The sequence below is a fragment of the Leucopleurus acutus genome (assembly GCF_964270905.1).
Source record: "Leucopleurus acutus genome assembly, chromosome: 3".
Classification (NCBI taxonomy): Eukaryota; Metazoa; Chordata; class Mammalia; order Artiodactyla; family Delphinidae; genus Leucopleurus; species Leucopleurus acutus.
This window is the reverse complement of record NC_139145.1, coordinates 112,901,726-112,916,611: the sequence shown is the minus strand read 5'-3', so window position 1 is coordinate 112,916,611 and position 14,886 is coordinate 112,901,726. Positions and strand designations below refer to the sequence as shown.

The window sequence follows — 14,886 nt, the reverse complement described above, 5'->3', positions numbered from 1 at the left end:
GTCTGCGACAGAAAAAGGTTTTAACGACTTGACACCGACCACAGGGGACTGGTTGAATTCATTGAGGTGCATGCATTCCACTTTATGTATGTTATCTCTGTGCCCATTAAAAAGGAAGACACTAATCTACGTGTGGTAATATGAAAAGAGCTCTAAGATATAATGTTAATTTTTTAAAAATTCAAGGTACAGAGCAGTGTTTATATGTGTGCTACCAATTGTGCTGAACGACAAAAAGAGAAAAAGAACGTATGTGTGTTTGCTGATCTCTGCCCAGCATGTCTCTGAAAGTATTCATGAGAGCAGATTGCCTTGATTCCTGAGCCAAGGTGCAAGAGCAGGAAGGGGTTTTCACTCTCCCTTTGTACTTTTTGAATTTTGAAGCATTAGACTATTCAAAACACAGTTTACTAGTTTTAAAATCCCGCGAACAAAGCTTTCTGGCCCTCCCTCTGGGGATGCACACACAGGAGCAGAGGCCCCTGTCGGACCCTGGCCTCCCACCAGGCTCAGCTCCTGGACTCCTGACGGGTTTTTCCTTCACAGTGTGGGGTTGGCTGGGCTGGTGACGGCTACATCTGCGGAAAGGACGTGGACATTGACAGCTACCCTGACGAAGAATTGCTGTGCTCTGCCAGCAACTGCAAAAAGGTAAGGGGGTCGAGCAGGAGAAAAAAACACGCACACGCGCATGCACGCACACTCACTCTGTGGCTTTCCAAAGCCACATCTTATATGGGGCAGAGGTTCTGTGGCTTCCATTTAAAACTGTATTTTTGAAGTAGCTGCATCTCAAATGTAGCAAAACAGCCATCAACAATAAAGCCAGACAGGTAGGGACTTCCCTGGTGGCACAGTGGTTAAGAATCCGCCTGCCAATACAGGCGGAGACACAGGTTCGAGCCCTAGTCTGGGAAGATCCCGCATGCCGTGGAGCAACTAAGCCCGTGCACCACAACTACTGAGCCTGCACTCTAGAGCCCGTGAGCCACAACTGCTGAGCCCACGTGCCACAACTACTGAAGCCCGTGAGCCCGTGTGCCCAGAGCCCTACTCCGCAACAAAGAGTAGCCCCCGCTCACCACAACTAGAGAAAGCACGCAGCAATGAAGACCCAACGCAGCCAAAAATAAATAAATTTATTTAAAAAAAAAAAGCCAGACAGGTACAGGCAGAAATAGTTTTTGACTTAAGACAGATGGAGATGGGGATGGGGGAAATGGGGAGAAGTTGATGAAAGGGTGCAAACTTTCTGCCATGAGGTGAATAAGATCTGAGGATCTAATGTATAACATGGTGACTATAGTTGATAACACTGTACTGTATAGTTGAAATTTGCTAAGAGTGTGGAGCTTAAATGTTCTCAGCCAAAAAAATGGGGAGATAAACATGTGAGGTGATGCATATGTTAATTAACTCAATGGGGGAATCCCTTCAAAATATCAACGTATATCAAATCGTCACATTATACACTTTAACTGTCTTGCAATTTTATTTGTCAGTTATACCTCAATAAAGCTGAAAAAATACAAATGTAGATGTGTCTCTGAGCTGTGTTTCTCCAACTTAGGACAACTGCAAGTATGTGCCAAATTCCGGCCAAGAGGATGCAGACGGAGATGGCCTTGGAGATGCTTGTGACGAGGATGCTGATGGAGATGGGATCCTGAATGAGCAGGTAAGTACCTGCTCTGCTGGGAGGGCCTATGAATTGCCACGTACCAGGGATGGTGGAAGAAAGGCCGTGAAGTCAACTATTTATATTAATCATCCCGATTGTCTGTTTCCATGCCTGCGTTCCCATGGCACTGCAGTTTTTTATTCTAAGATTATGAAATGTTTATAAAACTGATGAACTTGGGCCTCCTGAGTTGCGACATCTCATGCCAGTCGGGGGAAGGTTGGCTGGCATCCACCGCAGGACCAGGCACACAGTGGGGATTCAGTAAAAGTCAGAGTTAATGTCGGTCTTTTGATCCTTTAGGACAACTGTGTCCTGACTCACAATGTGGACCAGAGGAACAGTGACAAAGATATGTTTGGGGATGCCTGTGATAACTGCCGGAATGTCCTAAATAATGACCAGAAGGACACTGACGGGGATGGAAAAGGAGATGCCTGCGATGACGACATGGATGGAGATGGTGGGTGTGTCTTGCTTAGTCTTTTACTTGGGACTCATTTGTCCTTTTTCCCCTTGTTCTCTCTTAGGAGCAGGAATAGAATGACTGACTCTGAGGGCCTTTCCGCTCCAGGGGGTTCCACATGGCCTGTGCCTGGTGGCCCCAAGGCCCACTTGTTTCTGTGGAAGAAGAACCCTGGTGTTCTGGGAACTCTACATCATTGCCAGAAACTTTGTAGGAATCCCTTCGAGCAGTGTCTTGTCAGGGATGTGACTTCGTAGAGCATCTGTCTTCCCAGACTGCAGCTTTCCTCCCTCCCCACCATCCTTCTCATGCATAAGGGTCCTGGAAGTGGAGGATTGAGGTAGAGGGGCTGAGCAGGGTCATGGGCTGCAGCCCTGGGTCAGGCTCCTCCTGCAGAGACTCGGGCATTTCCCAGGAGCCTAGCAAGAGCTGTCAGGCAGGGCGGCTACATCACCCAGCTCCAGGGGCCACTGAAGGGGCCTCGTATTGTGGTCTGTGTGAATAGCACCTCTGGAGCACAACTCTGGAGCCTCACAGGCCGTGAGGGAGGACGTTTGTTCCTGTATAGCTTCCGGAACATATAGGTGACTATCATCAAAGTATAGGCTGGATCCGATAGTTTCTGAAAAACGCATCACAACACAGGACCTTGAAGGAATTTCCTTTTAGAAATACACCACACCCACCACTAACCAACACACACCCGGCACTCCAGACTATTCCCATGTCTCTAAAACACGATCCCACCTTCTATAAGCCTGACTGATGGTAAACCCGCTCAGCGAAACAAACAAACAACGCACCGAGTTGTAGCATTTGCCAGTTTCCATTATGTAAATACCACTCCCACCATCACTGGTTCCAAGGTACCAAGAGGAGATGACATGATTGAACGGGAAGCTGGGGAGCAATGGGTATGACTGGCCTGACTCCAGCACACCACTGCCTGAGCCCCGGGGCCCTTGTCATAGCTCACACACCCGTGAGGTCCTCCCTCTCCAGGGTCGGCCCACCTAGCCCTCATGACCCCCTCATCTGGTTGCAGTGATAGCCCTTGATATCTTCAACAGATTCTAACTCAGTGGATAAATGCCTCAGGTCATTCTTCTTTTAAGTCTCCCAGAATCCATCCTTCGACATTACCTCCAGGTAACTGCTGGAAAAGGTATGGCTCTCTGAGGATGGCCCAGGCAGACATTACCTACTGTGTGCCATGTGCTGGCCTGATCTCTACAGCACCTGGAAGTCTGTGCTCCAGACCTTTCTGTGATGTTCACCTGACTCAGGGAAGCATTCCTTTCTCACAGGAATAAAAAACATCCTGGACAACTGCCAGAAAGTTCCCAACCGTGATCAACAGGACAGAGATGGTGATGGCGTGGGGGATGCCTGTGACAGCTGTCCTGATGTCAGCAACCCTAACCAGGTTAGCAGGATCCAGGGGCATCCAAACTCTAGGCTGAACTGCCCAATGCAGAGACTCGCGTAAGACACGTGTCTGGAAGAACCCAGCCGAGCCCGCCAGCCCAGTTCTTTGCTGTTGCCTTATACCTAACAGCAGAGGTGGTGAAATTGTATACTTAAGCCTGGAGGTGATGGGAAGAACATTACAGGAGATCTGAGGCCTTCGGGACTAATCTCACAGGCTGTGAAGTCCCTGTGAGGTTAGGAATAGGAGTTTTGGGGGTTTCTTAAAATGTATTTGGCTGCGCCGGGTCTTAGTTGCAGCACGTGGGCTCTTCGTTGCTGTGTGCGGGATCTTTAGTTGCGGCATGCAGGATCTAGTTCCCTGACCAGGGATCGAACCCGGGCTCCCTGCATTGGGAGCACACAGTCTTAACTGCTGGACCACCAGGGAAGTCCCAGTAATAGTTTAATCATGCCCAAAACAAGTTGGGTTTTTTTGGCTGAAAGGAAAATGCAATGTGGAAATTAACCATTGGGAGCCTCATGTCCCTTTCATCCCCAAATCCCAACAACAGCCTATGTATGGACATTTCAGATTGGGATCAGTCAGCGATGTGCTGTTTGCCTTCTCTCTCCTCCTTCCTGTCTGGATAATTGGATGTGATGTGTCACTTATTTTTAAAGCCCTGAGAGAGGGGCGTCATTATTGCCCTCTGACTCACTCCCATCCTGGCTCAATTCCAAAATGCAGAAGCAAAGCAAAATCTGTTTGCCTTGTCCCCGTGCCTGTGGCTGGCTCCCTTCCGACCCGTGCCTGAGTGCCACGTCTCCACCTGCCACCATGCTGCCCCAGCGCCCTTCTCCAATCAGCTCATCTGGTGTGTAGGCAGCCCATCCTTGGAGCTTGATATTTTGGAAGGCTTTTTTGAAAATTCAGCATTGTGCCTACACCAATATGGTGTTGTCCTTTTGCAGTTTGCACCACCCCAATTCCAGAGGAATAATTCCCGAGATCCAGTGATGATGGGCTGGGTCTGCCTTCTCTGGAACATTCTGTGCAGGCCCAGCGGTAAATAACACGTTTTGTTCTCTTTGCAGTCTGATGTGGATAACGATCTGGTTGGGGACTCCTGTGACACCAATCAGGACAGGTATGGCATGTTTCCCAGCTGCATAGGGCTGATGAAAATTCCAGAGGAAGTTTTCTCTTTCAGAGCTCTCCGTTGCTACCATGCTTTGGGATCTCTCTGGGCAGATTGAGTTGCTGGAGGGACAATAGCCCTGTCTTTGGTCAGGGTCACTGCACCTCCATGAATGGGGGACTTGACGGTACCAGGAGGGGCCACTAGGCACTCGAGCAACTGAGACTGTATCACAGGAGAGGCGGTGTAGCATCATGCTTTAGAGATGGGCTCTGGAGCGACACAGCTAGATATAAATCCCAGCTCCTCCACTTACACAGCAGCTTACCTTAGGCAAGTTACCGCATCTCTCTGTGCCTCCATTTTCTCATCTGTAAAATGGGGATGGAAATGGAATGTAGCTCTTAGGACTATTGTGAAAGTTGAGTTAATTTATGGAAAGGACATATTACAGTTTCTGTTACATAGATGTTAGCTCTTTTGCTGTTATATTCTTTCAGCTCAGGAAAGCTTCATCATCATCCCAAAATAGAGAGCTGTCAGTGTGCTGAGGGAATCACTGTTATTTCATTGTCCTTGGAATTTTTTCTTTCAGTTTTCTTTATTTGGGTGGAGTTGTTCTATGCAAATGAATGTTGTCAGCCCTTCTAGCCCCACATGGATGGAGTCCTACGTTAAGACACGGGGCTGGATCAGATGCTATAGGAACATCAAAAATGTAGGCATGGCCAGCTCTGCCCTAGAGGTACCTGCCGTCCAAGACTCTAAACCCTTTCATCTCTGTAGGGAATCATAGGGGCAGCAGGACAGGGGTGAGAGAGGGAAAGGAGTCTAAAAGGCAAAGCAGGAAGAAACATAGCTGCCCTTCTCAACCTCTTCTCAGAGGCCTCCCTACAGGCAGCAGCTCCCAAGCCCAACCTTGCTCAAGGACAGCTCCTATCAAGTCCTTGTGCTCCGTGTCCTTGATGCACAGTACATGCCAGCTAAGTGAACGTCAACAGACTTCTCAGTCTCTGAGTCTCAATTTCTTCATCTGCAAAGTAGAGAGAATTAAATGCCAAGTGATGGTAAAAAAGAAAGATAACGTAGGTAAAGCTCCTACCTACAGTGCTGGCCCTCAGATAACCTGCAGAAAATGGTAACTGAGGTATTAGTGTTATCACAGCATGAGGAAAGGAGAGGCAAGTCGGAGACAGTTTGACATAGGATGTCTCCGTTTTTGAGGTTAAGATGCGGCTGGTACCCTGACAACTTCCCTCGATAATGTACATCAAGAATGTTCCCTGTTGTAGGTCATCCTGTGCTCTCAGTGCCATCTAAGTGATTTCTAAAATATCCTGTCCCACCAGCCTCTAGATTTTCTGCCTAAAATAACTCATTTCACTACATTTTAATTCCCACAAACTTGAGGACAGAAACTGCTTGGTTTTGCATAAAAATGTTCAGGGCTATATGGAATGGCTGCTAATGGAAATAGCTCAATCTTATGATTTGGAAAGCAGCCCTGCCACATGCCCAGGAATTCCACTGTTGGAGTTGTGTCACCTTCTGCCTGTCGGGGTTGACCTCACTTTCTCTGGGACCCATCTGGGAAGCATTGGCCTGAAGGGCATGGACTGGCCCCTGGCTTCCCTTCCTTGTCCCACTGTGGACAGCGTGGGGCAGTTGCTGGTCCAGGACGAGCTGTGGGTGGCGCCCGTGAAAGGAGTATCTGCTCTAATCCAGGGTAGCCGTGGGAGGCCTCCATCAACTCAGGGAAGCCTGGGGACAGGGCAGACTCATCCTCAGGTGGCCGTTAGGCCTGGAAAGAAGGAATGTCAGGTGGGCAGAGAACGAGGGTTCTGAGAAGTGCATTAGCCCAGGGCCGAGCCCGGCCTACGTGCTCAGTCCTTGGGAAGGGCGGCCCTGCTGTTCCTGCCCTTCTCCCTGTGCATTCCCGTCTGACGCTTCTCAGGCTTACTGGCCGGGCATGGTGAAGAGTCATAGAAAAGGAAACACCTTAGGGCTTCCCAAGAGCCAGGCACTTAGAAGTGTTTTTGTTATATTAAAACGTAACATGCAAAATTCTAATCACTTAATCATTCAATCTTCCTAACAACCCTGTGAGGTAGGCTGTTACTATTCCCATGGTACAGGGGAGGATGCTGAGCCGTAGAGGGGTAAGTGTCACGTCCGGGGCCCCATGCTGGTGCGCAGCTGAGCCAGGACTCGCAGCGGGCAGTGAGTCCACTGCCCCTCACTTTGTTCCCCTCCCACTTTCTCTGTCGGGGGTCACGGTCGTGCCCGGGGACTGAAAGGAGCATCTGGTCACCAAATCACAGAAATAGGCCCTTATTTTGAATAGAAGATGATCTACTTGTTTCAACAGGTTGGAGAAGTGGGAAATGGTCTCTGAGGCCCATAAGGCAGCCTCATCTAAGGACCTGTGGGGGTGATAGAAGACCAAGCCTGGTTAAGACCCCAAACCCAAACTCTCCCTCCTGAGAACTGGACTCTTCGTGTCCTCTGCTGGACTGGGACGCAAACCCCCTCTCCTTTCTCCCACAGTGATGGAGACGGGCACCAGGACAGTACAGACAACTGCCCCACTGTCATAAACAGTGCCCAGCTGGACACCGATAAGGATGGAATTGGTGACGAGTGTGATGATGATGATGACAATGACGGCATCCCAGACCTGGTGCCCCCTGGACCAGACAACTGCCGGCTGGTCCCCAACCCTGCCCAGGAGGACAGCAACAGTAAGTGGGCTCAGCCCCAGGCTCCCTTCGGCCAGGCCCATGGTGGCCCCCCTCTGCCAGGGCCCCAGCTTCTCTGAGCAGCCACAGCTTGTGTGGACAGTAGACATCTGCTAGACACCAGTCTCCAACTGTCAGAGCAGAGCTGCTTCCGCGCAGCCCTAGCATGAGACCACACAGGGCAGGGAAGCAGCCACGTGCTGCTCGGGGCTTGGAGAGCTGCTCCACCATCTTGCTCGTGCCTTTCACCAGAGTCACAGGGCAGGAGCGGGATGGAGGGGAGGGCACCGCAGCGCTGAGTGATGCCTGATGCCTGCAGGGGCCAAGCTGTTAGGGAAAGGTATGCACAGAGCCAGAAATGAGACAGCAGAGTGGTGAGGACACACGGTGGTGCGTTGGTGAGGGCATGCCCATCCCAGTATGCAAATTCAAATTTTAATACCATCTGTCAGCTGGACAAAGGCACTGGGCTATATTCAGCCTAAGGATCACTGTAAATTCTTCTTAGATTTTGGTGACCATAATTTCCCTGCTTTTTATGCATCATAGTCCAGAAAGTACTGTAGACATTTGCTTACGTAAGGTCAGGCTTAAGATCCACCAGTTGGGGCTTCCCTGGTGGCGCAGTGGTTGAGTGTCCGCCTGCCGATGCAGGGGACGCGGGTTCGTGCCCCGGTCCCGGAAGATCCCACATGCCGCGGAGCGGCTGCACCCGTGAGCCATGGCCGCTGAGCCTGTGCTCCGCAACGGGAGAGGCCACAACAGTGGGAGGCCCGCGTACCGCAAAAAAAAAAAAAAAAAAGATCCACCAGTTGGTGAAACCCCTGTCCTAGAGGACAGCCAGGGTTTCCTGTCAGGTCAACTTTGAAGTGTACTTTTTTTTAAGATTTTTTTTTTTTTTGATGTGGACCATTTTTAAAGTCTTTATTGAATTTGTTACAATATTGCTTCTGTTTTTTGTTTTGGTTTTTTGGCTGCGAGGCATGTGGGATCCTAGCTCCCCAACCAGGGATCGAACCCGCATGCCCTGCATTGGAAGATGTAGTCTTAACCACGGGACCACCAGGGAAGTCCCTTGTCAGGTCATCTTTGGACAGTTGCCCTCCACTCTGTCCCTAGGAAGTCCTTTTGATCACCTGCAGTGGGGTTCACTCACCTGCAGTGGGGTTCACCAACCCACCACGAGGACCGCGGGGCCGGCTCAGACACGGCTGATTCCAGGACTCCTCGCTCCACGTGGAGCTGCGTCTTGGGCTCTCTCTGCTCCTTGCCCAGCCCCCTCTGTCACGGAGGGGGTGGCTTGGGGGTAGTAGGCATTACTGAACTGGTCCCCTCCTCCTCCACCCCCACAGGCGACGGCGTGGGGGACATCTGCGAGACAGACTTCGACCACGACCAGGTCATCGATCGGATCGACGTGTGCCCGGAGAACGCAGAGGTCACGCTGACCGACTTCAGGGCCTATCAGACGGTGGTCCTGGACCCTGAAGGGGACGCCCAGATCGATCCCAATTGGGTGGTCCTGAACAAGGTGAGGGTCACGCGGTTGGCACCGGCTCAGCGTTGCCTCTCAACACAGGCCCTTCTGAGAGTAGTGGGTATATTTTGAGGGTGCCGACCTCCAGCCAGGTACTGTTCCACGTCGTGTTTGTTCCTCTCGACAGCCCTGTGACAGAGCTCTTTCATTAGCCTCGTTTTACAGATGATGAGCTCAAGTGTTACAAAGCTTGAATGATTACTCATGGTAGCACTGCAGTTAAGCAGCTAAGATTGCTGGATTTGGGACCTAGGCAGTCTGACCCTAGAGCCATGCTTCTAATCTCTGCCGTAGATGCTCCGGTGTGTCCTCCTCCCTGTGGACCTAAAGAAGACAGGCACAGAGAGCCTCCGTAGGTTTTCCAGTGTCACCCAGGAGGTCACATTCATTAGAAGCATATGTTCTCTAATTAAGGGTTTATTGACTCAGCTTAAGCGACAGTTTTAGCAAAACTATTTCTACTTAGCTTTGAGGGTTTTTGTTTTTTTCTAAGGGTACGCTTTCTTTGAGCACATAACAAGGGAGAGCAGTTCCTCAGATAATGAAATCTTTACATGGAGGTCTGAGGTTCTGGGCTTCTCTGAGATGATTCTAGCCCCTCCAAGGTTAATCTTAACCCCTTCAACTCTCTCTGCAGGGCATGGAGATCGTGCAGACCATGAACAGCGATCCAGGCCTGGCAGTGGGTACGTCCAGGGCCTCGTCACCACTGGTACAGAATTCACTCTTTCGAGCTGGTGTGGCTTGTCTGTTTTTCTCATCTATTTTGATCGTTACAGGGTACACGGCTTTTAATGGAGTGGACTTCGAAGGGACCTTCCACGTCAACACCCAGACGGACGATGACTATGCTGGCTTTATCTTTGGTTACCAAGACAGTTCCAGCTTCTATGTGGTCATGTGGAAGCAGACGGAGCAGACGTACTGGCAGGCCACCCCGTTCCGAGCTGTTGCAGAACCTGGCATTCAGCTCAAGGTACTCATCTCCCTCTCCTCTGGGCCCTTCACCCACCTTTTAAATTCTGTGTTCTCCCATATGGCATTTATCCATCTAAGGAATTGATGCATTCGTGCCAGCATTCAAGTTAGGGAACACTGGAGCCCATCCAGGGCCTTGCCTTCACTCCTGCGTACAAGCTACGTGCTTCCCTCTGGGTGACTGATGGTGAGAATGTCAGCCCCCCAGTAGGGGCCCAAGAGGTGGGGAGGATTTGGGGTGCAGCTTCAGGCACACTCTTTTGGAAACTGGTATTGTGTTTCCTCGATGGGGCCAGCTTTGTACAGGAGGGCTGGGAGGCTACCTCTGTCACTCCTGCTGGGAGGAAAGGCACACTTCAGAGCCCTCATTGGCCAAATGTGGGGAGCAATGGATTTTCAGCAGGAAAAACATGGGCTGGGTTAGTGGAATACTAGCCAGTGCGGATTACTGAAAGGCTGGGGGGAGCATCGCAGTAGAAATGGCACTTAAGTGTTGATGCTTTGTGTCCAGATCCAAAGCCACCAGATTGTAACCGTGAATTCCCACCCCGTCACCACCCCAGGGATGGAGGGTGCGGGAAGGGTGGTCTGTGCGTTCTGTTCTAAGACCTCACTCGTGTCGTTGTCCAGGCCGTTAAGTCTAAGACGGGTCCGGGGGAGCATCTCCGCAACTCCCTGTGGCACACCGGGGACACCAGCGACCAGGTCAGGCTGCTGTGGAAGGACTCCAGGAACGTGGGCTGGAAGGACAAGGTGTCCTACCGCTGGTTCCTGCAGCACCGGCCCCAGGTGGGCTACATCAGGTAGGTGCAGCGCCCCCTCCTCCCCGTGCACTTGAAGTAAAGCGCATCCTCCTTCTGCATGGCAGAGCCTCCGCTTCCCTGAGCCTAGGGTCCCCGAGGACATGCTGGGACCTCAGGCTCCCAGAAAAGAGGTGGGAGGACGACACCCGGCTCAGACTGACCGCCTGGATGGTAGGGCCAAACTGGGGGTAGAAGGACCTTCTGTGGGGGAGGCCTTGGCACCAGGGCACCAGAACGGTGATGCCACGCTGACCCGTGTGAGGTGAGACGTGCACTGACTCTCCCATCTGCATCCCCATGTGGTCCCTCTGGGCCCTGTATCATCACTTACCCACAAACATTTCACGCTGCAGTGAGTCCCTCACGGTCTGATAAACTCCACGAGGGCAGCACCCATGTCTCATTTTATCTTGGTCTCCCCAGTGCCTGACACAGTGACGGCACATCCCACCCTCGGCATGAACTGACCTTCATGTGAGCCGATGTAATCTGCCTTATTTCCCTGTAGGACTATTTAAAAAACAAACAACTGTTCTCAGAAGCTAGGATGCCTTAGCACTACATCTTTGAAATTTAGTCGGTGTACTTTTCTCTCTCATTCCTCAAACTTACAGATCAACACCCATGCCAGCTTATGTAGCACTTTTAGGAAGGATGCTGATTGCTTTCTGCTGACCGGGGGCAAGGAAGCTGCTGAGTGGAAAAAAGCGGATCATGAGGGCTAGTTCAGATTTTGTCCTTCTTTGAGACATTACATCAAATGTAATCTGCCTCACAGTAAGATGATCATGTTCTCAGCCCTATTAAGCTTAATGCCCCTTTTTTATGACATATTTTGAGATGCCCCCTCTGTGTCCCAAAATGAAATCATAGAAAATATAACCTACCTGCACAGATTATTTTAGAGAGTCAATCTGATCCCTAATAGAGAAATAGTAATTTTTAACAAAATCGTGTAAACGCTTGGACACAACCACACCCAACACAAAATGAGACAGACACTGGCACCTGCGCCTAGAATCACAGCAGAGGCGATGTCCTACTACAGATTGGTGTGTTGTAGACACAACAGTGGTAATGTGACTTTCTAAAATGGTGAACAGCTACAGAGAAGGACAAATATTGTATGACATCGCTTACATGTGGAACCTAAAAGATTTACAAAACAGAAGTAGAGTCACAGATGTAGAAAACAATCTGTGGTTATGGGGGGCAGGGAAGGGAAAAATTAGGAGGTTGGGATTGACATATACACACTACTGTATATAAAATGCATAACTAATAAGGACCTACTGTATAGCACAGGGAACTCAATATTCTGTAATGGCCCATGTGGGAATAGAATCTAAAACAGTGGATATATGTAGATGTGTAACTGATTCACTTTGCCGTACAGCAGAAAGTAACACAACATTGTAAGTCAACTATACTCCAATAAAATAAGTAAATAGTAAACAGCTTAATTGTTAAACAAAACAAAGTACAGCTGACCTTTGAGCAATTCAGGGGATCAGTTCCAGGACCCCGCCAGGGATAAAGGTCTGCAGATGCTCCAGTCCCAGTCAGCCTTCCGTATCAGCGGCTCAGTATCTGCAGAGTCAACCACCTGTAGATCACATAGTAAAGTAGTATTTGGAAAAAATCCACATATAAGTGGACGCATGCAGTTCAAGCCTATGTTGTTTCAGGGTCGACTGTACTCAGTTTCTCAATTTACCCTGGAAAATCAGTTAATACCAGTGCAAAAACTACTTGATGTTCACAAGTGAGAGAGAGTTAGGTTCTAAGCCCAGATAAACAGTCTCTTCACCTACCCAAGGGTCTGGAGGAGCACCCCAAAAGTGTCTGGATGCAGGACAAGTTTTGATTTTCCTCTCCAGGGCCTTGTAAGCTACCCAGCACCCCTGGCCTCTGTCACTAAATGCCACGGTGACAGCTCAAAATGCTCCCACAAATGTCTCAAACCCTGCTGGGGGGAGTGCCGTCCCTCCCGAGGAGAATCATTGCTCTGGGATTCCACCAAATGTTATCAGTTCGACCTAGAGAAAAGCCGTGGTTTTCAAGCATGAGGTCTGGACAAGGTAACTCACTGGACAGTGAAGTCACAAAGCCTCTCGGTCCCGAGTCGTATTGTGATTTCTCTTTAACTCATCAGCGAGTACCCAGCGAGTTGAGCTCGGTGCCCAGCATCATGCTAGGCCTTTGGAGAGACGGAAGAGGGGAGATGTGGACAGGTGGTCCCTGACCTCATGGAGCTTCCAGTCTCGTAGGGAAAGGGGAACACAGCAGCGGGAGCACGCTCCAGGTCTGTGAAAAGTGGAGTATGAAACAGAGCAAAGATGCAGGTGGATAAGAAGTGGGACCCCTAGGTCTTACGACAGGCGCTTCCCCCAACCTTGGTTGGAGACCTACTCACGGAGACCCGCTCTGGCTGTGTTGTCCGCAGGGTGCAGTTTTATGAAGGCTCCGAGTTGGTGGCTGACTCGGGGGTCACCATAGACACCACCATGCGTGGAGGCCGGCTCGGCGTGTTCTGCTTCTCCCAGGAAAACATCATTTGGTCCAACCTCAAATATCGCTGCAATGGTAACGTACATTCTTGTCGCTGCATACTATTACTACTAGAAAAAAAATCCAATAATGCCACCCTATCGTATAGCACACATCCCTTCCAGAAGCCACACGCTCACGCCACATATTCCCGAAACCTGAGAATCCCTGTGTCATCCAAGTAAAAGGTAGATCTCATTTCTCCTATTTGATAGATGAGGAAATTGAGCCCCAGAGAATTAAACTGCTCGGCTTAGAACGTGGGTTCAGTGAGAGATTCAGGCAGGTTTAATTGACAGGCAGCCTTCATTTTCATACAGCTCACACAGAATCATAAACTCAAAATCCATTTTTTCTTTAGGCCTGTGAATGAGCGCTCCTGGGCTCTAAGCCAACAATTTGCAAAGCAGCGGCAGTAGAAAATGGCTGCCGGGGGTGTGGCGTGAAGTGGTGTCTTTGGGGGCCTGCTGGGTGGGCTGACAGCAACCCCTACAGGATGCCTCCCAGCGTGAGATGCACCAGGATGCGGGCTGGAGGGAGCCTTCCTAATCCCCCTGTGCCTGTTCTCCTTTGCAGACACCATCCCAGAGGACTTCCAAGAATTTCAAACCCAGAATTTCGATCGCCTGGATAACTAAACCAAAGAAACAATCCGTGACTGCTTTTCCAAACACTGAAACCACATATTTTTTTAACCTCCTACAACTTTCTTTATATACACTGTGGCTTTCTTTTGCCCACCCAAATATACCAAACTTTTTATATGAATGTAGCAATAAAGAAGAGAATTTCTAAAAACTGTGTTACCCAGACATCGCTTGCACGTGGCTCAGGCTTTGATGATGTGTGTGCCGTTCTCTGTGGTGTCCACGTGCAACAGTCAAAAGGCTCAGGCCAGAGGTCTCATCTTCCGTCTCTCCAGTTACCTTCACACAGAAGCCTCCCAGTTCCGTGCTCACCTCAGCAGCCTCCTTATTCTGGGTAAGAAGCCTCAGAAACACTGCTCAGGGACACCTTTCCTATGAAGACTTTTCCTGACCCATCCTGGGGCAGATTTGTCCAGTTCCTTCTGTTACCCTCCCCACCTCACACACACACCTTCTGCCCAGACTCGTATGCCGGCACTTTCAACACGGTTATTGTGCTTATTTATACATTTGGCTCCCTCTAGTGGAATATCAGCTAATTGAGAATAAAGGACCATGTCTTAACTACAATCTGTATAATCTGAGTGCCCGACATGGAGTAGATATCCAGTAAATTTCTGGCTGGCTGGATGCACGAATGCCTCTTAAGTAATAAGGACAATAGCGTATATGGATCATATAAGCCCTCCTACAACTCAGAAAGCTGCTCACAACATACACTCTACGTGCGGTGGTATCGGCAGCCTCTCTGTGTGTATGGGACGGAAACTTGCCTGATTTTTGCACTAGCCTTTCTCCCATTGCATTTGTTAGGCAAAGATCCAGGCAAATTTTTATAAATTCCCTTAGATTTTTGTTTCAAGGAATATTGCTGGGCAGTAATATATTCTCCAAATTCTAAAATTCCTGGAAATATTTTAAATCATAAATAAAGGGT

At 49.7% G+C, this 14,886-nt stretch overlaps 1 protein-coding gene across 1 annotated transcript in view; it reads left to right on the top strand.

Annotated features, from left to right (window-relative positions):
- The window catches only part of THBS4 (thrombospondin 4), a gene marked incomplete at its 5' end in the record, with an annotated part of 49,878 nt that extends 35,800 nt beyond the window's left edge, over positions 1 to 14,078 (top strand). The window contains 12 exons of the mRNA XM_082835132.1: positions 547 to 651; positions 1,571 to 1,678; positions 1,985 to 2,144; positions 3,455 to 3,573; positions 4,653 to 4,705; positions 7,244 to 7,437; positions 8,787 to 8,965; positions 9,609 to 9,657; positions 9,751 to 9,947; positions 10,580 to 10,752; positions 13,199 to 13,338; positions 13,879 to 14,078. Of these exons, the coding sequence (XP_082691258.1) occupies positions 547 to 651; positions 1,571 to 1,678; positions 1,985 to 2,144; positions 3,455 to 3,573; positions 4,653 to 4,705; positions 7,244 to 7,437; positions 8,787 to 8,965; positions 9,609 to 9,657; positions 9,751 to 9,947; positions 10,580 to 10,752; positions 13,199 to 13,338; positions 13,879 to 13,940 (1,539 nt within the window). The 3' untranslated portion in view covers positions 13,941 to 14,078. The remainder of the gene's footprint in view (positions 1 to 546; positions 652 to 1,570; positions 1,679 to 1,984; positions 2,145 to 3,454; positions 3,574 to 4,652; positions 4,706 to 7,243; positions 7,438 to 8,786; positions 8,966 to 9,608; positions 9,658 to 9,750; positions 9,948 to 10,579; positions 10,753 to 13,198; positions 13,339 to 13,878) is intronic.
- Positions 14,079 to 14,886: the final 808 nt, after the last annotated feature.